The sequence below is a fragment of the Arctopsyche grandis genome, chromosome 8 (genome assembly GCF_051622035.1).
Source record: "Arctopsyche grandis isolate Sample6627 chromosome 8, ASM5162203v2, whole genome shotgun sequence".
NCBI lineage: Eukaryota > Metazoa > Arthropoda > Insecta > Trichoptera > Hydropsychidae > Arctopsyche > Arctopsyche grandis.
In genome coordinates, this window is record NC_135362.1 from 3,918,749 (window position 1) to 3,945,072 (window position 26,324).

Below are 26,324 nucleotides of genomic sequence, written 5' to 3' on the forward strand. Positions count from 1 at the left end.
TTCTATCAAAATATCGTCAGCAGCGAAGAAAATACCGACCCTAACAACCTAATCTTAAATTAATAGGGCCAACCCTAACTTAACCTAACCTAACCTGACCCTTAAATAAATAGGTGTTGGCTGCTAAGATATTTTTTTTAAAGTTTTATTTCATCTATATATATTGCGTATGAAGTGAAACGACGGAATTGTTAAGGCACGACTGTTTAATGTGATGGGCGGGAAGGAAGTAAAGTAGCAACAGAACAACATGGCCGAGCTGGTCCCAGCTCGCAGGATGGTGAACGAAACTCGATCATGTCGTAGAGTCGCCTCAAATATTTTCACAAAAAACATATCTTAGCAGCCTATTTATTTAAGGGCCAGGTTAGGTTAGGTTAAGTTAGGGTTGGCCCTATTCATTTAAGATTAGGTTGTTAGGGTCGGTATTATTCAGTCTCACTGTCACACGCGAGAACTGAGACAGTGAGACCGCATATTAAAGTAAAAACGTAAAGGGAGATCGCATACTAAAATAGATGTGTGAAGGTAGACCGCATACTAAAGTGGCATCGAAAAACCTGTATAAAGATTTGAAACAATTGATTCTATTACCTTTTCTATGTACATAGTAACAATAGATGAAGTTTTGTGTTCATGCGAAAATTCGAACTCGAGATTTGACTGATTCGAACTCAGAATCGATCACTGATCATGTTTTTATGATCTAGAAAAAATGTGTGTGTGTGTCTGTGTATTTTGGAGATTTTTTGAACACCGTTAGTCCTATCGGACTGAAACTTAGTATCGGTTACTGAAATTCTTATCGATACGATGTAATGTTTTTCTCAGAAAATTTTTAGTTTATTGTACTGAAATTTCATATCTAGAAGTTTAAGCTCAATACCAAGCTATGTATAAAATTTGAAAAGCATCCGTCAACCGGAAGTGGCAGTTTACTCTTGTTCGATTTTTCTACCACTATTTTTTTCAACCGTTTAAACATGTGTGCTCTTCACGAAAAAAATCAGTATAATTCTTGTATCAATGCGATGAAAATAAAAAAAATCACCTAATTTAATAAACCGGAAGTGGAATTTTTTCCTGTTAGAAAAGTCAAAAATATTGTGACCACGATTCTTTCCACACCCCTGAACGTATCAAGCTGGAAATTTATATTTGTATTTTTTATGCACTAACTTAGAGCTGATAAGGTTTTGGTCACAACTCGTAAACTGGGAGAAGTGTTTTTTTTTTTTTTTTAATATTTCATTTTTTTATTTTGACTTTTTAAATTATTTTTATTTTCTTAATATTTAACGAGTATAACAATTATAGTGATTTTAAGTAATGTTTGAACAAAATCAGACAACCGGAAGTAGAACTTTTGTCTTGTGTAAGTTACCCTACATTTGCGCTCAATTTGTATCGAAATTGCTCTCATAACCGGTACGTGTGAACGTGTATGTACATGTTTAATGATCGAATTTTGTTTTGTAACCTTCTTATATTCCTCCAAATACATAGATAAAGTCATGGGTTGGTCACATCCGATTTTTTTTCCTCTTTTCAAGTAAGGGAAAAACTATTGGGTATCTTCTCGCAGTGTGATTATTTGCCACACTTTGTTTTGATATTATGTACAGTTTAATTTTATAAAATGGGATAAAACAAATCAGAGGCGCTCACTTTGAAGGCACGCAATCAATTCCGTTTGTTTGAACCCGAGATAAAATTGAAACTTATATAAAATTGAGTATTTATAGCGATTGCTCACGCACAATTTTTATTGTCCCACATTAAGGTATATAGGTATATAGGAAGTAGTAAGCATACTATTAGATGAAGTAAGTAAGACGCTGCAGAAGGCGACGACACTTGTCTGTCGTCGCAACGTATCATCGCCTACAGGCAGGCACGTCTCGTTCAGCTGAAAAGAACTGAAATTGTATTCAACAACCTGCAAATGAAGTGTTGTCAACCCACAGACCCGCTCCTACGCTTTTTATTCGCATTTTTTCAATACATGTAAGGCGAACCCGTCTACATTAAAAATGGTGATTTTTACTTTCATCGCACCATTTTTCCTATTAATTATCGAATTCGTTCGGCTAAAAACGATTAGCTGCACATCGTACTCGCACAGTATGATTATAATAATATGAAAAAATGATCTTGTCGGCCATTTTATGACTTGTTAATAAAATGGCGACACGCAGCTCGCTTACGACCGAGCTACGTGTCGACAAACACAATATTGGAGGCATTAAATCTCCAATTTCACTCGGATGATTCACACCCTCGTTTTCTTCGCGTACTTTAACCCTTTGAATGCTGACCAACGCTGATCGGCGTTTTGCCAACATGTTCATGGGCATGATAAACGCCAACAGGCGTTGTATTTTGAGCATGTACAAAGTAAAGAAGAATACTACCGTGTAATCCGTGTCAATGTGTCGTGTAATCCGTGTCAATGTTTATAAAGACTGGTCGACACCGGAGTTTCTGAATTTATAACCATAGCAGAATTTCTCGATGGAAATCCCTAACTGCTGAGTATTTTAGATTGTGGCTTGGCATTTAAATTGTGAGCATTCCATTTTAACAACAATGAAGAAGATGGAAATAATTTTGGGAAAATACATTCATTAATAGACTTCTTTTGTTTATTTTATTTTATTTTATTTTATTCAATCAATCAAAGTACACTCGTCATTACAGATCGCTCCAATGCGATGAGTGTGCATACACATTAAGAAATTATATATATTTTTAATACATAATTCGAAACCATACATCAAATATACGGCCAGATATTTTTATTTTACATACATATACATATATACGGCCGCAAAGACCATTGAACTAATATGAACAATTAATTAAGTACAGAATTAATCCATTGAGACATCTATGGATTTTAGATTTTGTGCACAATTATTACAATTTATACACAGAAAAAATACAGATGATTATTGAGACGTCTATATATTGTGTATAATTTTTATATATTACACAAAATAGTACATAAGATTTTTTGTGACAACAGGAAAGGATTTATTTGCCAATTTGAGGAACCGTTTCAACAATGATCAGATAAAATTGTCATACTTTGATAGAGAAACGATCGATTTGGAGTCACGAAATCCCCAAATTTAACCAGCAGTTTTGGCGGATCGAACCAGTGATCGCACGGTGCTTAACATATACGCTACCATTAAGCCAAACTGCTGGCTAATGGTAGCGTATATTTATAGTGTTGCAATTTATATTAGAGAGTCTAAACACACATTTACAAAATTCGAAATCCTCGGCGGTTGTTATCTACATAGGGTTTGTTTGGATCAGCTACAATTTTTATAACATACCTCCTTTACGTTTCATTTACGATTACAATTCAGGAAAAAGTTTGCCTCTTATCCGATCGTTTTCATACTTTGCCATATTGCTCATTTTGGTCATAAATATAAGTAAATGGATCCTCCGCCATTACAATGGTGCAAACATATCGTGTAAGACGCGTTTGAAATTTGAATTTCTGAAAATTGCCTGACGTCTATCCAGTTCTTAGTTATAAACATACATAGATGGCGGTAGTAAAATAAAACTATTGGTATTTTTATTCAAAATAATAATTTTTTACCTGCTTTCTATTGGATTTATAAATAATTCTAGTCGGAAAGTTGACGAAATTTTCAGCGTGGCGAGCATTCAACAGAAAAAACGTCAATACTCAAAGGGTAAAGGGTTTAAATGTGCATTGGCTCGAAGTGTTGAAGCGCAATGGTCTACGATTCGACTGAATTGAGTTAAAAATGACCACTGATACGAAAGCCATGTGAAACGTAAAGGAGGTATGTAAAATAAAAATAAAGGAACTTTGGTGTAAAGCCTGTTAACAAGAATGAATTATGAAAATTTATCATTTATATATTCTGTCCCTCTGATTTATTTGTAATCTTTAAAAACCCCGCCCCAAATAATCAGGTCTGGACTTATTCTGTATGGACGTGATATTATGGTCGCAATATTTATTGCTTTGTCCACGAGTCTCTATTGTGTATTATTTAAGTTTTAATGTCGTCGTTCTTTTGTTTTGTTTTGCGGTTTTTCCGTTGCGATTGTGCGGTCGAGTTGTCTGTGTACAAACTTTGTGGCGATAGGATATGTTATGTAAGTGAAAAAGAAATAGATTGAATAATACAAAATACGTTTGAGGCGGTCACATCGATTTCATGTCACCGACAGATATGTCCGACTAGAAGTGGCATTGAAATAAATAAATATGTGTACATAATTGTATACCGCACATTAAAATTAATATTGTGTGTGTATTTAGACCTATAATAAGAATACGGTGCGTAATCGTTATTTTTTATGTAAAACATTTGGATATCAAGTGAACGAAAATGGGATGGTTGATTGACAAGGAAGAAAAACGGTATTTTCCGACCGGATGTTTGTATAATGTACATACTATAAATAAAACTGAAACGACGCAATGATAAAGATTTGGATCGTATATTAAGAAACATCAAGAATCGTTTCAATCCCACCTTGATCTTAATAATTAGGGTGATAACACTGAGCAACAAAAAAAATCTTTAACCAATATTTTTGACTTCGTTTTGACTTTTAAAATTAAGTTTTTTAAAACAATAAAAAATCACAATCAATAGAAAAAACATCTGACTATTGATTCCAATACTCACTTTGAGCAAAACAATACTAGATTTTGAGTTAAAGACCGCAAAAGCCAAAAAAGTGTATAGATCGTGCATTTTTTTAAACGCTCATATCTTGTAAGCGATCACCAACCAACAAAAATCATTATCATATTCAAATTCAGTGGGTCAAACTTAGTAAAGATTGGTTAGTCTCCGCTCTGGTAACTCAAAAACGTGATTTTTTGTTGCTCAGTGTAATTAATTGAACTTTAATTTTGACCATAATCACTTTCATAAAAATAATGTACAAATATATCGCACGAAAAACTAATTCAACTTTGGGTTTTATACTTTATTTTATTTATATTACCAATTATTCTACATATTACTGTTCGAGTTTACCAATTATGTACACCGTTCCCTAGACCATCATTTATCTGTTCATGGGATTTATACCGATTTCAAGAAAGTCTTTGATAAATGAAATAATTTTTTTTTATAAAAGAAAATGTTCGCATATGGTTTTCATGACAGATTGGTCCAATTTTTTAGATCATATCTTCTGGAGCGTCAACAGTTTGTAGTCTTGGGTACTGCTCGCTCCCGTGTCTATATCGCTGGCTCAGGAGTTCCACAAGGCTCTAACCTCGGGCCCTTGTTATTAAATTTATTTGTCAATGATATTGGTAATAAATTGGTTAATTGTCGTTTCTCACTATACGCTGATGATCTAAAGCTCTATTTGAGTCTCGATTCTGAACGCTCTTGTGAGCTTTTACAAGAGGATCTTAATGCTCTTCATGATTGGTCGTTAACCAACCGTTTGCCTCTTAATGTCTCCAAGTGCAAGGTGATGTGTTACTCCAGATCTAGATCTATCCCGATCGTACCTTTCTCTTTACTGAACTGGATTGATTTTACTTTTGATCTTGGGGTTACATTTCAGAGTGACCTAAATTTCTCTGATCATATTGACTCTGTGTGTTGCTCTGCCTCAAGAATGCTTGGGTTTGTTTTTCGTAATTCTCGACACTTCCATAATCCCACTGTTTTGAGGTTGTTGTATGTACAATGCTCTAGTTAGGAGTATCTTGGAATACGCCTCTATGATCTGGAATCCTTCCACCAAATCTCTATCTATCAAACTTGAACTTATCCAAAGACGCTCTCTTCGACTGCTTTATAAGGAGCAATATGGGATTTACCCATATTTATTTTCTTCCCAATTCGTCATGGGTATGGTTGGATACACTTCTCTTGAACACAGGAGGAGTTTTGCCCTCATCTTGTTTTCCATATTTAGAGGCTTTATCTCCTGTCCGTCTATCCTGGCCGAGTTGAGCCTTCATACTCTGGAGAGTGTGATATGGACCCGCCATTGTTCCCCTTTTCACACTCCTCTGGCTAGAACTGTGGCTTATATGTAGTACATAATTCTCTCATTCCTCGTGGCCTCCGTTTCTTAAATTCACTGGATGGTGCCATTGACATTTGTCACATCTCTCGTCATTTTCTGCACCACTTCTTAAGTTACGGAAGTCGCAACCAATTAGAACGGTTGAGTTGGTCAGTTAAGAACTATTTAAGAATTTATTTTTTCATATTTATTTATTTTTCTTTCCTTCTATTTATTTTACTTGTATTTCGTGTACCCTTTCTTAATATTTTTAGCACACTCGTCACTTTGAAGCAATATGTTAGACGAGTGTGCTTGATTAATTGAGGTCTTATATAAAAAAAAAAAAAAAAAAAATATATATATATATATATATTTTTTTTTTTTTGAAATCATATTCAAATGGTGGTGACAGTGGATAGGGTGGTTTTTGGCGATTTGATGGATTAACCGCTTCCATGCCGGGTTCAGCTAGTATATTTTAAATATGAGTTAATCGAAAACATTTATTTTTTTATTTATATATATTTTAGCTATCAAGCTAATTTAAAAATACATCTTTATTATTATACTTAACTCTAAAATTTATAATTAACTTATATGTACTGTCCCTCACAGAGGTGTCTCTTCGCACCTCGCAGGAATGCATCCATGTTTTTAGCAGACCTGACGCACTCAGGGAGGGCATTATACATGAGCACACCCCTGTGAAAAACACCCCCAGCCGTCTTATTCTCTCTTACTCTACTTACAACTAGTTTGTCCTTATTTCTAGTATAAAAACTATGTTTATCTCTATTCCTTATTATATAATCATCAAAATACTTAGGTAATAACTTATGATCTAACTTATAAACAAAAGACAATGTACTAATATTTAGACTAATTCTAATACTCATCCATCCTAATTCATCTAACATACTTCCAATACTCTTAAATCTACTCACATTCAAAATACCTCTCATAGCTTTATTTTGTGTTTTTTGCATTTTTCCTAAATCTTGGCCACTAAACAAATTGAGCTCAGTGGCACAATAAACCACATGTGGCAAGACAATTGAATTAAACACTAAAATTTTACTTTTTTTACTTAAAATATTTCTTAATCTACATAATATACCAACTTTTCTAGCGATTTTTTTTATTATAAAGTCAGCGTGCATTTTAAAATTTAGTCCCGAGTCTATGTATACACCTAAGTATTTTATATTTTCAACTTTTTCAATTAACTTATCATCAATTCTAATTTCATTCAATATATTTTTATTTTTACCATTCAACCACATCATTTTTGTTTTATTCACATTCAACAACTATTGCCTAAAAAGCACCACCAAGGATCGACACTGTTTACAAACCAATCAAAATGCTTCTTTGTATGTAGAAATTCATCAAAATGAAATACTGGATACTTTTATGACTTGAAAAGATAACGGAATGCCATACAGTTCCATCCCGCCTGAATTTGAACATTTCGCAAAAAAAAAAAACCAGAACGGCACACATTCAATTTTTGTCCGATGCATAATTATCATTGTCGTAAAACTTCCTATAAAAAACGGCATTTGTCTGAATTTCATTAAACAACACACACTTAAAACAAGTTTATAATATATTACAAATCAAAGGTCAATGTCTTTAATACCATCACAATAAAATCAGTTTCAATAGATACGATCAAAGCAATCGCCAATGACAAACGTGTACATTTTACTTCCAGATTGGAGCATATTTCTCAGGGAAGATGCTACTCACACTCGTTGGAGACACTGGAAACTCATGGGTGGTACGTGTATTATGCAATATATATATATTTTTTTTTTTAAATTGATGTTTCTCAATTAGTTACGGTGAGTTCCGAGAAGTCGGTATGCAAAGCGACCGATGCTCGGTGGGGTCTTTTGCGCTTCAGCTACGCCCGATTTCATTTGGTAATAATATTTGCCGATTGTAAAAAAGTTGCGAATCGAGTTTCGGGCTTGAAGACTTGAATTTGTGGTGCCAGCGACCCCCGTCAGGACCAAGGGCGGTGACCCTCGAAACTCCAGGGACCACCGAACGACCATGCCAACTTGTCCTCGAGCCAAAAAGAAGATGACGAAGATCACTGCTCAATACATTGTATGGGTGCGTCCACAGTGTGTTGGGAAAAGCGCGGGAAATTCGCATTGTGTTGGGTTGGGCTTTCGGGGGTTGATCGGTTTGGAAAGTTTTCGGTAAAAAATAAAAGGTGGTGTTGAATTCGGTTGGTGTGTATATACATACATATGTACATATAGTTAGTACACGTCAATCATAATTTAATGTAGTACATATGTACATGTGTATATATTTTTTGTGTTTCTGTAAGTCTTTTATTGTAGCTTGTTTTTTTTGTCTATTCCGAGTGCTGATTTTCCTTATTGATATTCTTATTGAGGAATTCATTAGCGTTAATACTTTCGATTGTGTGGTTGCGAGATCTATCCCTGTCTTTGTTGCTGGCCTGACCTTTGATATGTGACTTCAAGGTCGATCGTTTCCTTCGATGACTTTGATGTACTTCATTAACCCTTTGAGTGTTGACGTCTTTTCTGTTGAAAGCCCGCCCGCGTAATGTTTGTTATTTATTGTCTAGGAAGGCGCATTGGTGTCTACCTGTTAAGCCTTCCTGGTATATATGTATATCTATGTAAAATAAAGTAAAATCTGACAGAGCGTTCAAAGTGAAATTGTCGAGGCTAATTAGCAGATTCTTGACAGAATCACTAATAACCATACTAACACACTTGTGAAGAGTCTCCGTGATTACAACAAAATGTCTATACTAGGGATCCCAAATCCGAATATTCGGATATTTTTTATACGAAATTATTTCTTTATTATAAACTAGTGGTTTTACCCGGCTTCGCTCGGTGTTTGTAATATAACGACGCCCCCGGCGCCCACCGGAGCCTTCGCCTCCCTAAGGCTGCGCCCTCGGCGCCTTCGCCCCCGGGGACTTTGAATCGAAAAAATCGAATCGTTTTTGATGACGTCACGGATTAACGATTTTTTTTATTACGAACCAACAATACATACAAAGTCTCGAAACTATACATTAGATCTACAGCACATTTAGTTCTTAATGTATAAATAAATGTTACATTTAGTTCATTTATTTATGAAATAAATGTACATTAAGTTCATAAATAAATGTTCGTTTGTGTGTACGTTTTTCCGCGATGAAAATCCGCATCTTTCAGTATAGGATATCCAAATATTATGTATGTACTATCATATCAAGGAATTGTAAATAGGTTTTTGAGCTCTTTTTCCTATTATGCTGTACATTATTAACATTAGAATAATATAATTTGCCAACAAAATTAAATAGGTGCCAGATATCCCATACTATGTATTCGAATACTCACCTTTCCAAGCTCCAAATAATACAAAATAAATCCCTAAAATTATTTTATAATACACCCATATATACTAACTTGAAAAAACTGCATGACATAAATAATATTCCATTTTTTACGGACATTACTAACAAACTAACCAGTAGATTCTATGACAGAATCACTAATAACCATACTAACACACTTGTGAAGAGTCTCGGTGATTACAACAAAATGTCTATACCCTTCAGGTATAACACACAGATTACCTAAACACAATCTGCTTTAGGTCATCGACTAAAGAGAGTCTTTAATTAATATTATGTATTAGATGTATTATGAGCATTTATAAGGATTTTAAATAGGTTTTTGGGCTATTTTTCCTATTATGATGTACATTAACATTAGAATAATATTATATTATGATTACTAACCAAATTAAATTAAAATTGTAAAATAGAAAATGATCAGTAGATCAGTAGCTATTAAAATAGATATAAGATGTATTGGGAACATAATTTCGTAATAATAAAAAGCATTTAAAAATCAATAATACAAATTGTCTAAATTATTACCTAAATAAAATCTTCTTTAGATCATCGACTTTTAATTAATATAATGTATTAGATGTATTATGAGCATTTATAAGAATTGTAAATAGGTTTTTGAGCTCTTTTTCCTATTATGCTGTACTAAATTAACATTAGAATAATATAATACTATGATTACTAACCAAAATTAATTAAAATTATAAAATGGAAAATGATCAGTTGATCGGTAGCTATTAAAATAGATATAATATGTATTGTGAACATAATTTAGTAATGATAAAAAGCATTTATAAATCAATAGATCAAATTGTCGAGGAAAATTCGCGCCCGTCTGTCGGAAAAACCGCCTCGAGCGCAACGCCCGCTTTTCCGGCCGAGCTTCCGCGGCCGCGACTCGCGCCGAATACCCACCAAAACAGAGCAAAAAGCAAACGAAACAATAAAAGCAAGAAGAAGAAGAGGAATAAAAGTAAATGTGCACATCGCCGGTGGCTTCGTCAGCGACCTTGCCTTTCAAGTACGTCTTCTATTCTAATTAAAAATGGTCGCCCGTCCGACAAGCAACATTTGACCGAATGTCGGCTATTTTCGATTCGCAGCCGGTCGGTCGGTCGCTTCTCGCTATTATATTCCACCCGTCCTGTTTATCTGGTTTACCGACTGATCTGGTTTTTTGGCGATTGTGTTGTTACAATACACGTATGTAATAGATCGCTATGCCTAGAATGTACGATACATACGTACATACCTGCATCTTGTTACCCGAGATGGTCTCGAAGCTCATCGCAAGGACACTCGTCCGGTGTAATTTAATGTAGTTCGGTGGTTAGTTTGGTTTCGGTTAGGTTTTCATTCGTATAAACTGGGTCTACGACCTTTGAATAGTGGTGAAAAAAAAAAAACGAAAACGAGTTCAAAAGCTTCGAATCGAACGTTCAAGTTCAAGAATGGTTTAATTGACTCGATCCGTTCGACTAGTTGAACTTGAACGTTATTGAACTGGAAAAGAAAGAGTGGATCGATTTGCGTGCTAAACATGTCCGATGGCATTCTGAGATGATTTACATATGGATTGTGGATTGATTTACATATATATATGAATGTAGTTGGCTTACGGCGAAAGTCCATTAAGTGACGAAAAAAATTTCATCAATTTTGTGGCATAGGTGCATAGTTGAAGAGGGGTATTGGAGCTTTAGCTCTTCCTTTTAGAATGAATCCATTTTTTTCATTAGTTTTTGATTAAAATCTTGCCTTCCGGAGAGGGGAGGGGGAGGGGGGGGAGAAATTATTAAAATATTATATACGGCTAGCCAAGTTTTCCGTCAGTTATTAATTACACTGTTCGATAAATGACGACATTTTTCGTGGTTTGAAAATTCTATTGATAACTGGCTTACCCCGATAAAATAAATGAATTTTTGTTATTAATCCACAAGAATAGTAGAAATATGATTTTTCTACGTGGAATTTTATTTAATTCTCATATAAAAACAGTTTAATATATTATCCCTATTGAATCAATTCAGATTCGTGTAAATACGAGTAAATAATAGTAGCGAGTTTTTAGCTCGCAATTTTACCGATTTAAAATTCGGCACACTTCCAATTAACCCCTTTAAACGAAAAAAAAAAATAGTGTGGCCAGAAAACTATCCCAATAAATATTATCAGTGGGAAAAAATCCCAATTGAAAATACGTACTTTTGACTTTTGATTTGAACTGGACGACTACTTAGAGAGATTTGAAAGCTGAAAAGTACTACAAATGAAAGATAAAATACTCGACAATTATCATTTTGAACAGAAAATTGACAGATTTTGAGACATCGACCGAACCACACCAAGATATAGAAAAATTGCGTGATTTAAAAAACACATATATCTCCGAATCGCGAGCTAATCAACATTTTTTATTACCAGATTCGTGTTTACTGAGCATAGATCTACATATAAGAAAAGCCATATCTCGTCTCTGAACCATTTTTCGTGTCGAACAGTTAGTCTGTTACTATATACATATGTATTATTAGCGGTAAGCATATAATACTGTTGCGTAAGGGTGGGTGGAGGATCCAAGTAAAAGGCCAACAGTCGTATCACAGCATTTATTGATGATTCAGGAGATACACGTATTGCCAGTGTTCAGTCCAGAATGAATTATATCGCCTACGTACCGCCTTATAAAGGGTAGATCTCTCAGAACGCCTAATCTGTTTACCTGTTGTATAGTCACGTATTCGGATATGTATTTCCAAGACATTGGGTCTTCCCGTACCGATTCTGAGAAATAACTAATAACGGTCATTGTTTAGCCTAAATGCACTTAGAGTCCAGATATAATCTTTGGAAGTAAGTGCATGCATTTAGTTAATCCGATAACAGATATCCGTTGGTCTAAGTACAATTCGCTCAATCCACGGCGTACGTAACAATACTTTGAACAAAGTGGTCACGGGCTAAATTCCCGCTGGTTTCTGCTGGCCAGGTATTGGATTTGTGACTCCAGGTCGATCGTTTCCTATCAGCGTTTGCCAATTACCATTGAAACGGCTCCAACAACATTTGGCAACCGTTACCATCAATTTCTCGCAAAATTTTGAGTTTTTTAGTATCAAACAGCAGCGTGGAATAATGGTTAGTATATAACGCTTTCGAGCAGGGCACTCACGGCTCGATTCCCGATAGTAGCTGCTCGATTCCCACTAGTAGACTCCAGGTCGATCATTTCCTATCAGTTTGCTAATTGTGATTTTCATTTCCTGTAAAATTGAAATAAAGTTAACTTGTCTTCAGACAAATCTCTATAGTATAAAATGGTTAAGGACGTGTTTTTTTTATACATAGTTTTGCACATGTAAAAAAACGCTACCATGCATAATGTTTTACACGGCACCCAGTCCAAAAATCACCCCCTGGAGTGTTTTTGGTGATATTTTATCCTTGTTTTGACATAAGTTTGACAGTGATCGATAACGGTGATTCCCATATTTGAGGAAATGTAGGAGAAACTTAAGAAATAGTAAGATCGTACGAATTAATAGTGACGTGAAGATACACCTTTCACAGCCGGAGTTTATCTAGGCATACCATGCCGCACTTTTGAGTGTGTTCTTAACATAAGAGAGACATTTGCAGACAATTTTGTATGCCGGGGTGAGTGTTTCAAGGCGCACTATTTTACCTATCACTTTGGCTTAATTTGACATTCGAAAAAATATAAAATTACAATAAGAAGAAGAATATGCGATTCCTATTGATCAGATAAGATATTCCGATCATTTGGAATCGAGTATTTTGATTTGAAGTCAAAGCAAAGCCTTTCGACGAATGGGAATTGAGATTTAGAGTTTGCCCACTGCTGATATTATTGAGGTGGAATATAGCTCTGATAAATGCCAAATTATTGAGCGATTAGATTTGATCTTTCTTTGCATTCAATCGGTACATATATATTTTATGAAGAAAAAAAAACTATTAAGAGTCTCTCGTTGCAAGATATGTATTTATTGCGTCTATTGTGCTACGAGATGACAGTCGGTTGCGCGTAAGATCGGAATGCTAATTAAAATATGCCGCCACTTATTGCGATCGGTCGGTTATTGTTATCTTCAATGTGTATCCCATCGTAGAGAACCGGTCCGAATTGTGATCTCGTTTTTATTTTTTCAATTTTATATTTCTTTCGAATGTAAAACTGGCGCTCGAGATAGCGATCGCCATTAAATATGCGATAATTATCAAAGGCCTGTTTAGTAGATTTATTGGTTCGAATACGTATATCATACATGTATGTATATATGTATATAGTTATTCGTCGGGTGAATTGTGTGACTATCGAATTCGGTTTTAATCCCGGCCTGCAATGTGTTAATTCGCGCGTGACTTTTCCCGGACGATTAGGTTTATATTGTAGTAAGATTGCTCTTACGAAGCGTACATAAACTAAGTATGAGGACTAGTCGTAAACGTTTAACGACTGTCGTTTTATTGATGCTCAATTTATTTATTTATTTATTTATTTACGTGCGAGGATAATTATTTTCGATGTTAAATTGGTGTAATTGGGTTATAAATCAAACGCAGCTTATGTACGTGGATTATGTATATGTAATGTAGGTTATATATGTATGTATTAATCATACATTTGTATTCATTATGAAAATTTTAGATTATAGATACATATGTTGAATACGTTTTAAATTATATACATATGTATTTACATATATTTAGTGATGTTTATTATAGGTAGATTAAAAATCGTGACATGTTTGCTTCTTTGCATTTTCTTTAATATGAATGAAGTAAACAAATGAAATGGATTTTATTTATTTTTAAAAATCAAATAAAAGTTTCGATATTAGTTTTTTAGTTTGGAAAATTTTCCATAGATGTCACACATCTATGAAGAAAGTTAATAGGAATTTTCACATTGAATTTCAGTGTCATGTTTACATATTTTTGAATCGTTTTATATATATATTTTGTTTCCGAGTAGTGAAATAGTAGTGATTAATTAAATAACATTTTAAATAGTTTCGTAGTTTATATGTATATTATAATTTTTCAATTATTGCTGTGTAATTTTACGTAGAACGAAGAATTCTGACTTTGATTTTATTCAATTTTATTATTGCTATAAACTTATTTAATGTGAAAAAATTATGGGATGAACAATTTTGGTATTTATTATATTATTATAAAAAAATAAAAAACAATTCTATTTAAAACTTCTCCGATTTTTAACGACTGATTTCGTCTTCACGGGACTTCCTCAATAAAACCAGCATTTGTATTGTAATACAGTCAAATTTCGACAAATTAAAATTAATTAAGAACCCAAACGATGGATACTATATATAAAAAAAAGTTGCCATTTAATTGCCAAAAATTTGCTAAAAAGTATTTCTTAACAGTTTAAAGTCACAATCAGGTATAATTGGTATTTTTTCCGAAAGACATATGTATAATATTATTACGATAAAATCTTTATTTGTAGATTAGTGTTTGTTAAATGAATATTTGATAAATTTGATAAAAAATAATAGACCTTTTGATTTTGATTCTTAGAAGAAAGAAAATAAATCGCATTGAAGTTGGCAGATCTTATATCTACACTTATGTACATATATCTACCTACACACTTATACAGCTTAGATTCTACACACAATAATAAGTTGAATTCAATCGTGAACTAATACATATGTATTCTAGTTTGGGATATTTTACCGAGAAGAAAACATCCGAGTCGCTGATTTATAAAGAGAGATTTTGAGACTTATGATTAGATTGTCATCAGATCAACTTACTATTATTGTCAGTATCAAGTATCATTGCAAGACATAATTTTGGTTCCAAGTGTATATCGATTTTGATCACGAAACACATTCATGTTAATAGTTAAAGATATACCGTCATATTCCGAGAACGCGTCATCATTTGGTTTGTCATTTTCCACAAAAGAATATCAGATCTTCCTGTCGCGAATTTTACGCGACGGCGAAGATTAGCTTCGCGTTTTAAAAATGTCCAATTTATGTAGTCGTCCTGTGCACGCCCTTAAGGTGTGTTTTCGAAATACAAAAGGTCCGAAATTCGAACCGTAATTGGTAATAAGAAGGGACCGGTTCATGCGATATTTATGTAGCGGGTTCCCGAAACCCCTTCGCTCTCGGGTCAAGTGTTATCTTTTGTGTGTGATAATTTTGGGAAGTCACATAAAAATTATATTATTATTACTTTGGAATTCGCACGACTTGTTTGCAGTTTTGAAACTAATAAAGGTGGTGTATAAATTGGTGTGTGTGTGTGTCTGTGTGTGTACCTACCTGAAGTCAGAAAGCAAATTTAATTAGTTGTGTTTCGATCGTTTGTTCAATTGCTCGGTGTTTTTGTGTACCACTTACATATGTACATATTATAATATATAAAAATTTTCGTGTTTTTGCGTATGCAAATTGATTATTGTGTTCATTGTTTATGTGTCAACATTATTGCAGCAGCGCGGGGTTGTCTTAACATTTCACGGTCGCGTTATTATTTCATTGCCACTTGCTTAGATAAAATGGGTCGTTCTCGCTATCCGAATGGCGTTTTTCATTTCATTTATTTATAAATTCGATTTAAATAAAGTGTTTCAGTATTAAATATGTCGCATATTTAACCGGCAGCGTGGACTAGTGGTCGGCTTATTGTGCCTTCGAGCGGAGGTTGCCAATTTGTTGGAACCGCTTCAATGAAAATCAGATAAATCAGCAAACTCTGATAGGAAACGATCGACCTGGAGACACAAATCCAAGGTCTGGCCAACAGAAACCAGTGGAGTTTGAAACCGTGACCACTTTGTTTAAAGCGTTATATGCTTACCACTATTCGATTCTGCTGGTTAAATGTTTTTTCGACAGCACATCTCCTAAATTTGGCTCTGCATCACGGCATCGAAATTTGAAAGATCGAAAAAGCTTAAGTTCTTAAGTCGAAAGATCGAAAATAGTGTATACATCGTAAATGGTACTATAATATATATCAGTGGTATGCGGTGAAATTATCTCTCTTTTTGTCGTACAGACTTGTTTAATGTGCGCGCGCAGGATACGGGAGGAAAAGCCTGTTCCTCTTTTAACCTGCTCGCGCAAATTAAGTGAGGTTGTACGACGGGGGGAGAGAGAATTTTACCGCACGACACTGATATATGTATATACTAACCGTTTTTCATATGTATGCATGGTAAACGATCATTTTCGATTTTTTGATTGTCCGTTGACGGTCATCCATAAAATATAACATAAGGAATGTCTTGCACCTACAGCCAGTTCCAATAAATAAGAACCAACTGCCGATACAAAACATCCCCGTGAGGCCCAAATGGAAGAGATTAAATTGGTGAGCGCAGACTACCAGATAAATGGGTTAGAGTAATATCCGACAATTTACGCTCACTCAGGTGGAAAATATCACATTCAGTCTCGGCAGCAACGATTTCATTAAGAAGTTGAATAGCTCTTGGAAAGAGCATTTATTGATTTTTGATTTTTTTTGTTGATTTTTGATTGATTGATTGATTTTTTTTTATATTTTAAATTCTGTGAATGTGTGTGTGTGAGTTGGCGTTTGCTGTTTAGGTGAGTGTATGTATTTGTGGTTATGTGTGTGTTTGTGTGTGTGTTTGTGTTATGCACGCATAATCATGCGTAAATGTATGTTTACTTGAGGTGTGCGTGCATTCGCACGGCACATTTCAGGTATTGTTTCCTAACGCATGCGCGCTTTATGTGTTCATGCATTGTTGTTAATTTTGTACTTGGTTATGTACAGTGTGGTTTTTTTATTAGCACAGTGATGTGCGGTTGTTCTTGTGCGATATTCATGAACAACCGTCTCGTTCTCCGACGAAAGGGTCTCTTGGACTGTATTCGTTGGGGGGGTGGTGGCCTCATGTTGAGGGCTTCAAGGGTCAAATTCCGTGACCTTTAAAGCGGGCTTAGAAATAGCTCTTGGATTGGAATAGGAGCCATTCGAAAAAGAACTGTGCAGGCAGGAGGTACATACAACCATCAAATGATGATGTCTAACACGCACATACATAATTGTTAGGGAGATAAAGTCCCAACTGTTCCAGCAACAACGGTCTTGACGTACTACCATGTAGTAGCTGGAGAACGAAACGAATTAATGAGAAGTTTCTCCGACGTTCAAGGGAAATATACCCAATAGGAGCCATTCGAAAAAGAACTGTGCAGGCAAGAGGTACATACAACCATCAAATAATGATGTCAACCACGCACATACATAATTATTAGGGAGATAAAGTCCCAACTGTTCCAGCAACAACAGTCTTGACGTACTACCACGTAGTAGCTGGATAACGAAACGAATTAATGAGAAGTTTCTCCGACGTTCAAGGGAATTATACCCAAGCATGCCCAAAAGGAAAGGAGTAGGGTAGAGATATGGGTAATACCCATATTCTTTCCTATAAATGAAACGAAGAAATGCTTTTTGCACTTTCTCAATCATCAGAGAGTAGTTTGCTTCATGCGGATTCCACACAATCGCTTTATACTCTAGCTTACTTCTAACAAGCGAGTTGAAAAGCAAGCTAGAAAACAAGCGATTGGAGAACTATAACTATGGATATCACTATTTCTTATTGTATAATCCTTAAAATACGTAGGTAATAACTTATGATCTAACTTATGATAAACAAAAGACAGTGTACTAAGATTTAAATTCTTTCTAATACTCATCCATCCCAATTCATCTCACGTAGTTCTAATACTTTTTAATCTACCAACATTCAAAATATCTCTCATAGCTTTATTAAGTAATTTTTCTATTTTTCTTAAATCTAAATCTTGGTCGTAGGTAGAGTATAGAAAAAGAAGACAGCTGGTGGTGTCTTTGACAGGGGTGTGTGCTCATGTACAATGCCCTCCCTGAGTGTGACAGGTCTTCTTAGACAATGGATGCATTCTTGCGAGGTGCAAGGAAACACCTCTGTGAGTGACAGTGCATATAAATTTAGTATATATACAATCTTAGAGTTAAGCAATTAAGAATGTATTTGGGTACAAATATAAATAACAATAACAATAGTGATGCGTTGGTGCAAAAATTGTCGAGTGAAAATTTCATCGTTTGCACAGCGTGGACAGATATGTATGCAGATGAGAAGCGAACGCCGAAGAAACAACTTTTCGAATATATGTACATATAATCTACATGTAGTTTATTTGGAAATCAGAATCGAATGACACCTAAATATCAAGATCAAATCAGGCGTTCCAAAATTGCACAGGAACAAAAAGGATTCTCACGCCGATGAGGCGATTATGCGATTGATTGAATCAATCTGCAATCAATCAATCGTAGCTACTTTTCGGAGAATGCATCGATATCAAAGGGTTAATTTATGTATTTCGCATATAGACAAATTCGAATGCGTGTGTAGATGCTTAATTTGCATAGGGGAATAAAGATTTTTTTTGTTGTTGTTGTTTTTGTTGTCGTTTTCGTTTCGGTGCTTGCTGACTTTAAAGAACACTTCGGCGGATAATCTGTACCGGTTATGTGTATTAACGAATTCGCGTTATTAGATTGCAGATAATATAAGATATAAATAAATCGGTGATTTAATACGAAAATTATATAACGAGAGAGGAGATTCGTGTTCAATTTTTTGTTCATTTTTTTTCATACGTATTCATACGAGTTATTTTACGTGTAATACTGTTTTTATAGGGAAAATATATTATTTTCCCCGGTTTATCATAGGGTGCCAAAATAGCCCTATTTTCAGACTAATTAGGTAATTATCACGACATTATATGCGGATGCCCATCACTAAGGGCGGTTTCAGACTAGCGTTTTTTTCTGCGCGTATACGGTCGTTTCGGCATACGCGCTTACACGCGCGCTTCAAAAAACCGGACGCGCGTACACGGGCTTATTCCGGCGTTTTCGCTAAAACCGGTAGTGGTGATTTAGTATCAACATGGATAATACGAGCTTATAAGCGCGTCTACGCTCGTACGAGTTGCGCGTATGGAAAACGACGCGCCTATACGCGCCTACATGCACTTGAAAAAACGAGATTATACGCGCGTATAAAACGCTAGTCTGTAACCGCCCTAAAACATTTCGCCGTGCGAATAAAAATAATGCTCCCCTCTAAAATAGCTCAATAAATAAAATAGGCAAATCAAACGTCAAATGGGTAGTAACAAAATAAAAATAAAATTTGACAAAAATAAATACCAACCCTAACTTAATCTAACCTAACCTAATCCTCAAATTTAATTTCGAAAGAGACTTTGTAAGTTTGTATTTTGGTTGGGAACATCGTAAGCAACACAAAGTTTCTATAACCAAATGGGGACGGGGGGCGGGGGGCACCCCGGGACTTTTGATTATTCTGGTTATATATACGGGGATTCTGGTTGCATATAATTTATAAAGAAACTTTGCATGTAAGAAACATTGGTTGGGCACTTCGTAAACAAGTCAAAATTTCTATGACGAGTTTTTTTCGATTCAAATAAATTTAATAAAAAAACAAATTAATATTACTTTTAGATTCGCCATGTTTAAGCTGTTTATATTATAAATACCGAGCGAAGCCGATTAAAACAACTAGAAATATATTTTATAATTAATAGAATTTAATTACAAACAATGCAGCATTTTATTATTACATAAATCACTGTATTTCCAGGAGCCGAAGAACACGAAATTCCAATTAATTAATTAATAACATAATTAATCCATTGAGACATCTATGAATTTAGATTTTGTACATAATTTTTACAAATTGTACATACAATAAATACAGAAGATTTGTGACAACAGGCAAGATGATTTTTTTACAATTTTGAGGAACCGTTTCAACAATGATCAGATTAAATTGGCAAACTCTGATAAGAAACGATCGATTTGTAGTCACGAAAACCCCCAAATCTAACCAGCAGTACAGCGGATCGAAACCACTGATCACTTGGTGCTAAACACACTACCATTGAGTCATACTGCTGGCATATATATGTATATATATAATTTCTTGATGTTTATAATACACTCGTCGCATTGGAGCGATCTGTAATGACTAAAGAGCGGACCAACTTTGCGCAGTTCATTGTTTATGCTTTGTTCATTTTTATGATGAACCTTTTTTATGCTCTCTAGCTTTGTAGTTTGCCCTGTTTCCTGGAAGAAACACGCTTCCGGCCCCACCTCTAGTAATGACGAGTATATATTGATTGATTGAATAAAAAAAAAATAAAAAAAATGTACAAAAATAATTTAAGCACATGTGTCGTCTTGGGGTAATCTTAATGTAGGGTCGCCTAGTTTATTTTTTATTTATTTTTTACATACATATATATCAGGAAGGCCTTACAGGTAACCCCAATGCGCCTTCCTGGTCAATTACAAACACTGCAGCATTTTTTTTTATTATACAAGTCGCTGAATTACGAGACACTGAAATACTCGCAAATTAACGAGACATCTATGAATGGTACATACATTTTATTGTACATTAATCAATCTCAAATAGTGGTGACATACGTAGTAGGTAGGAAGGATATTTAGCCAATTTTACCGGGAACCGTTTCAGCAATGAAATCAGAGAAAATTTGCAAACTCTGATAGGAAACGATCGACCTGGAGTCACAAATATCCAGGTGTGACCAGCAGCACTACAGATATACTCGGAAAAATTCTTTTCAATCGAGGTCAGCTCATGGGATCGAATGCTGCTGGCTAATGTATGTATGTATGTTATAAAATAAAATAAAATTTGCAGAAATTGTCACGTTTGCTTTGGCTCATCACTCAAGTCATTGGCAGTTTTACGTATGTACTTAGGAATAGTCTTAATAGCCCTAACTGTTTCGATATCTAAGCAAGCTAATAGATAATTCCAGCATTCACAGACGAATATAATTTGCATTATCGAAATTGGTGCAAGGCGATAAACGAGTAAACGAGCATCAGCTGCGACTCATTACGAAGCGATTAGGAAGTGTCGTTAGAGTCTGGAGAAGATCGGTTCGATGATGATCATCGGAGTATGCGTTCAATTAGGAGCTCATCGAGCAGGTGTGGTTGCGGGGGTGTCAACAACCTCGCGACGAACAACACATATGAATGTGGACGATAACGAACGCCGAATATCAACATTATTACATACAATGGAATCCAGACGACAAACCTAGCCCAGCTGTCGCGAGACAAATACGTATATAAATCAGTCGAGACGCGATAAATTAACGCGCATAACCCTTCGGCGACGAGTCGGCCATTTTTATAATTGAATGCGACGCGCGTCCGAATTGCGAATTTGAATTATGGTCGCCCGAATGCCTCTCGTGTTTGTTGCAGTTTTTGCTAATGGAATTTTTATGATGCATGTTCATGAGCCTTGGTGTAATTAATTATTATACTGTAGCATAAGTGTAATCGGATCAAGCCGAGTGACATCCCCGCTATTTCTCAATATCCAGACGAGCGTGAGACGGCGCATCCCTGACACTGTGCGACCGTTATAATTGGTTTCGAGGATTATCTCCAGGCTAAGTGCAAGTAGGCTAAACAACGGACACCGCCGAATTGGCTTAGTAACGGCACCCGGTCCCATCTCAGAACTGACAGCACGATTTATTTATTTATTAATAGTTTTGGGCCATTGTGGCATTACAGGAAGAACCTAATGCGCCACAATGGCCTACATTTAACAAAGATAATACAAGTAAAAAAACAGAAAATTAGAAAGCAGAATAAAAAAATAATAAAAAGTAACAAAAGGAAAATAATAATACAAATAAAATAGTACATAAAATGTACAAAGGAGACAGAAAAAGTAAAATAAATCAACAAAATATGAATAAAAAATAAAATCACAGCGAGGCCCAAATGGAAGAGAGTAGATTGATTCCACTCATACATCACATTCATATTAAGAAAGTAATGATGAGCGCAGGTTACCAGATAAATATGTTAAAATAACATCCGATAATCTATGCTCCCCAAGGTGGAAAATATCACATTCAGGGACGGCAGCAACGATTTCATTGAGAAGTCGAATAGCTCTTGGAATAGGAGCCATTCGAAAAAGAAGTGTGCGAGCAGCAGGTACAACCATCAAATGATGATGTCTACCACGCACATAATTATTAGGGACATAAAGTCTCAACTGTTCCAGCAACAACGGGCATGACGTATTACCACGCAATAGCTGGAGAACGAAACGAATTAACGAGAAGTTTCTCCGAAGTTCAAGGGGATTATACCCAAGCATGCCCAAAAGGAAAGGAGTAGGATAGAGATATGGGTAGTGCCCATACTCTTTCTTATAAAGAAAACGAAGAAATGCTTTTTGCACTTTTTCGATAATAAGAGAGTAGTTTACTTCATGCGGATTCCACACAATCGCATTATACTCTAGCTTACTTCTACAAGCGAGTTGAAAAGATAGCGAGAAGACAAGGGGTTGGAGAATAATCTAGCATATCTCAAGACAAATAACGTGGGACTGAGTGCCTAAACAATAGGGAAATAACCGGACGTCGAAGATGCAGTGAGCGACCTGCCCTTTATAAGTCGATATCAAGGCATTCTGGATGGAGCACGATCAGTGCGTGTATCTCTTTAATCACCAATAAATGCCGTGAAGCAACTTTGGCCTTTTATTTGGACCCTCCACCCACCCCTACGCAACAATACAATAGTGTTGTGTCCGTTGAAATTTTAACGGGTGGTCTCGGAAACAAATTGATACATGATTTAAAGTAAAGTTACAATACGAATAGTAATAATCAATCGAAATCGGAACTAAAAGAGAAATCAGGAATCGGAACTGAAACAGCGATCGGGAACTGGAACTGAAACAGTAATCGGTATCCGGAACTGAAACAGTAATCGGATCTAAAACAGTAGTCTAGGTTGCCGCCCTTAGACTGCCGCCCCAAAGCTGCCGCCCCTAGGCTGCTGCAAATCGAAATCGAAACGGGTGGTTTCGGAAAGGAATTGTCACACGAATTAAAATAATTTAATATGTTATATATAAATATAATGTAGGGTAATCTATAGGCGCGCGCACGTACGTATCATATAATAATAGCTTACTTCAATGTTAGCTAATTCTCGCATGTACGTGAAATATCAAAGCGATCCAAAGATTGGAAGTGGTTCAAATTCAGATGACAAATTTTTGACGGTCATGAATTTCCTGGAACTAGAAGAGTGAAGCTAATAATAATCTTGTAAAAAATAAATTTATCGCGGAAAATTCAGTTAATTGGTTGCAGTCCTGCTAAATTGTTCATTTTTCAACTTCTCAATTATTTCTTCTTAAACGACTGCTATAGAGGTTATGCGTGAAATGAAGGTAGTTTGAATGTCGTGTTTTACTGTAAACAAAATACAAAATACAGGCGTGATTCAATATTTGAAAAAAAACTTGATAACTGGCTTACCTCGATAAAATAAACGAATTTTTGTTATTAATCCACAAGAATAGTCGAAATATGATTTTTCTAAGTGGAATTTTATTTAATTCTCATATAGGACAATTTAATATATTATCCCTATTGAATCAATTCAGATTCGTGTAAATTCGAGTAAATAATAGTAGCGAGTTTTTAGCTCGCAATTTTACCGATTTAAAATTCGGCACACTTCCAATTAACCCCTTTAAACGAAAACAAAAAATAGTGTGGCCAGAAAACTATCCCAATAAATATGTTTCAATAGAAAATACTCAATATATAATAGTATTAACAGTGGGAAAAAATCCCAAGTGAAAATACGTAATTTTGACTTTTGATTTGAACTGGACTACTACTTAGAGAGATTTGAAAGCTGAAAAGTACTACAAATGAAATATAAAATACTCGACTATAGATTACAATATTCATTTTGAACAGGGAATTTACAGATTTTGAGACATCGACCGAACAACACCAAGATATAGAAAAATCGCGCGATTTAAAAAACACATATATCTCCGAATCTCGAGCCAATCAACATTTTTTATTACCAGATTCGTGTTCACTGAGCATAGATCTATAATAAAAGTCATATCTCGTCTTTGAACAAAAAAAAAAAGTCAGTGTATTTAAACGGGGTGGTTTTAGGAAGGAATTGATACGTTAGTTGAAATTTAAGCATTTGTGGATAGCATATGACATACATACATACATATAAAATATTATGAAATGTTGGCAATGTGCTTTGATAGAATACGAAAACAGAAACAAAACTGTATATTGATGATTCATTTTATCGAAATTGTAAAATTAACACCTTTGGGCTCTAATGACGTGATATATCGTGTCTATGTATTATGAGTAGGTTCTTTTGGATTCAATGAATAGTTTCTTGAACGATTTTGTATTATTTAAAAAGTAATTAAACTTTTATCGTTTCTATACAATCAATGGAATGCAAATTTCGCATAGCGAATGCGTGTTAATTGATATTATATTTTTCGACAATTTTTTGCTAATATTAATTATGAAATTATATGTAAGTAAATATATACATAATTTAATTAATTAATTAGCATTATTTTTCCGATCTGACTTGCTTTATATATAGTGAATTTTCCGGAATTTTCCCATTACCTACATATATATATAGCATATAAACATTCCAATTAGCATATATTCATAGCATATAAACATTCCAATTAGCACGCACATACGAAAAAAGGCTTCACCGCCGAAAAAAAGGACCCAATCGTTAAAGGATCGGAATTCGATGTCACATTGAAAAAGTGACGACCCGAGAGTAACTTACCCCCTAATTTGTGACGCGGCAATGGCCTCGTCGTGCCATTTCAAGGTCGGGCACTTCCAATCCAGAGCTTTTTCTATCATCGACTATGGAAACACTGTCAAATAGAGAACAATGGCGGATAACGGTAGCTGTCATAGGGCGTTTAAAAAGCCACTTTCCATTGTGAGCGAAACGAGATCTGGACAAATATTTAATTTGAACGGGCATTGTCTCCGACACCTGACTATTGACTCACGGGTCACATTCACAGTTAAAATTTTATTCATATTTTCGCGTCCATTGTGCTTTTCGGTATGAACCTTTTTGAAATGTAGTTTATTTGTGGTAAACATTTTTGTATTGCGGTTTGTTTCACAATTATGTGCTTGAGACTGGTTTTGTATCGTAGAATATGTAGGACTCTTGGGCAGTGAATCATTCTGAAAAGCTTGAATTCAATTTCTCAATTCTTCGAAATTTAATGCCGTGTATATATGTATATATATATATATATATATATATATATATATATATATATATATATATATATATATATATATATATATATATATATACATATACATATATGCCAGCAGTATGGCTCAATGGTAGTGTGTTTAGCACCAAGTGATCAGTGGTTTCGATCCGCTGTACTGCTGGTTAGATTTGGGGGTATTTGCGACTCCAAATCGATCGTTTATTATCAGAGTTTGCCAATTTTATCTGATCATTGTTGAAACGGTTCCTCAAAATTGGAAAAAAATCATCTTGCCTGTTTTTCTCAAATCTTCTGTATTTATTGTATGTACAATTTGTAAAAATTATGTACTAAATCTAAATGTATATATATATATATATATATATATTTTTTAATTAATAATGCACACTCGCCTAACAGATTGCTCCAAAGCGGTGAGTGTGTTAAACAGATTAAGACTCAAGAAATTATATATACATATATTAAATACATAATTATTATATAAATCGAAATAATACCTGACATCTATGGTCAGACATTACAAACATCGTATACATTACGACCGATAACATTTTTCATGTAACAATACTAATTTTTATATTCAATAAACATCCA

At 34.8% G+C, this 26,324-nt stretch overlaps 1 protein-coding gene and 1 long non-coding RNA gene across 2 annotated transcripts in view; one reads left to right on the forward strand and one right to left on the reverse strand.

Moving 5' to 3' along the window:
- The window catches only part of Pdf (Pigment-dispersing factor), a 30,184-nt gene extending 4,851 nt beyond the window's left edge, over positions 1-25,333 (reverse strand). Inside the window, exon 1 of the mRNA XM_077435937.1 lies at positions 25,253-25,333. Within this exon, the coding sequence (XP_077292063.1) occupies positions 25,253-25,332 (80 nt within the window). The 5' untranslated portion in view covers position 25,333. The remainder of the gene's footprint in view (positions 1-25,252) is intronic.
- On the forward strand, positions 15,809-20,304 carry LOC143915331 (uncharacterized). Its single transcript, XR_013260901.1, has 3 exons — positions 15,809-16,720; positions 16,814-18,478; positions 20,113-20,304. It is a non-coding gene; the product is annotated as an uncharacterized LOC143915331 (long non-coding RNA).
- Positions 25,334-26,324: the final 991 nt, after the last annotated feature.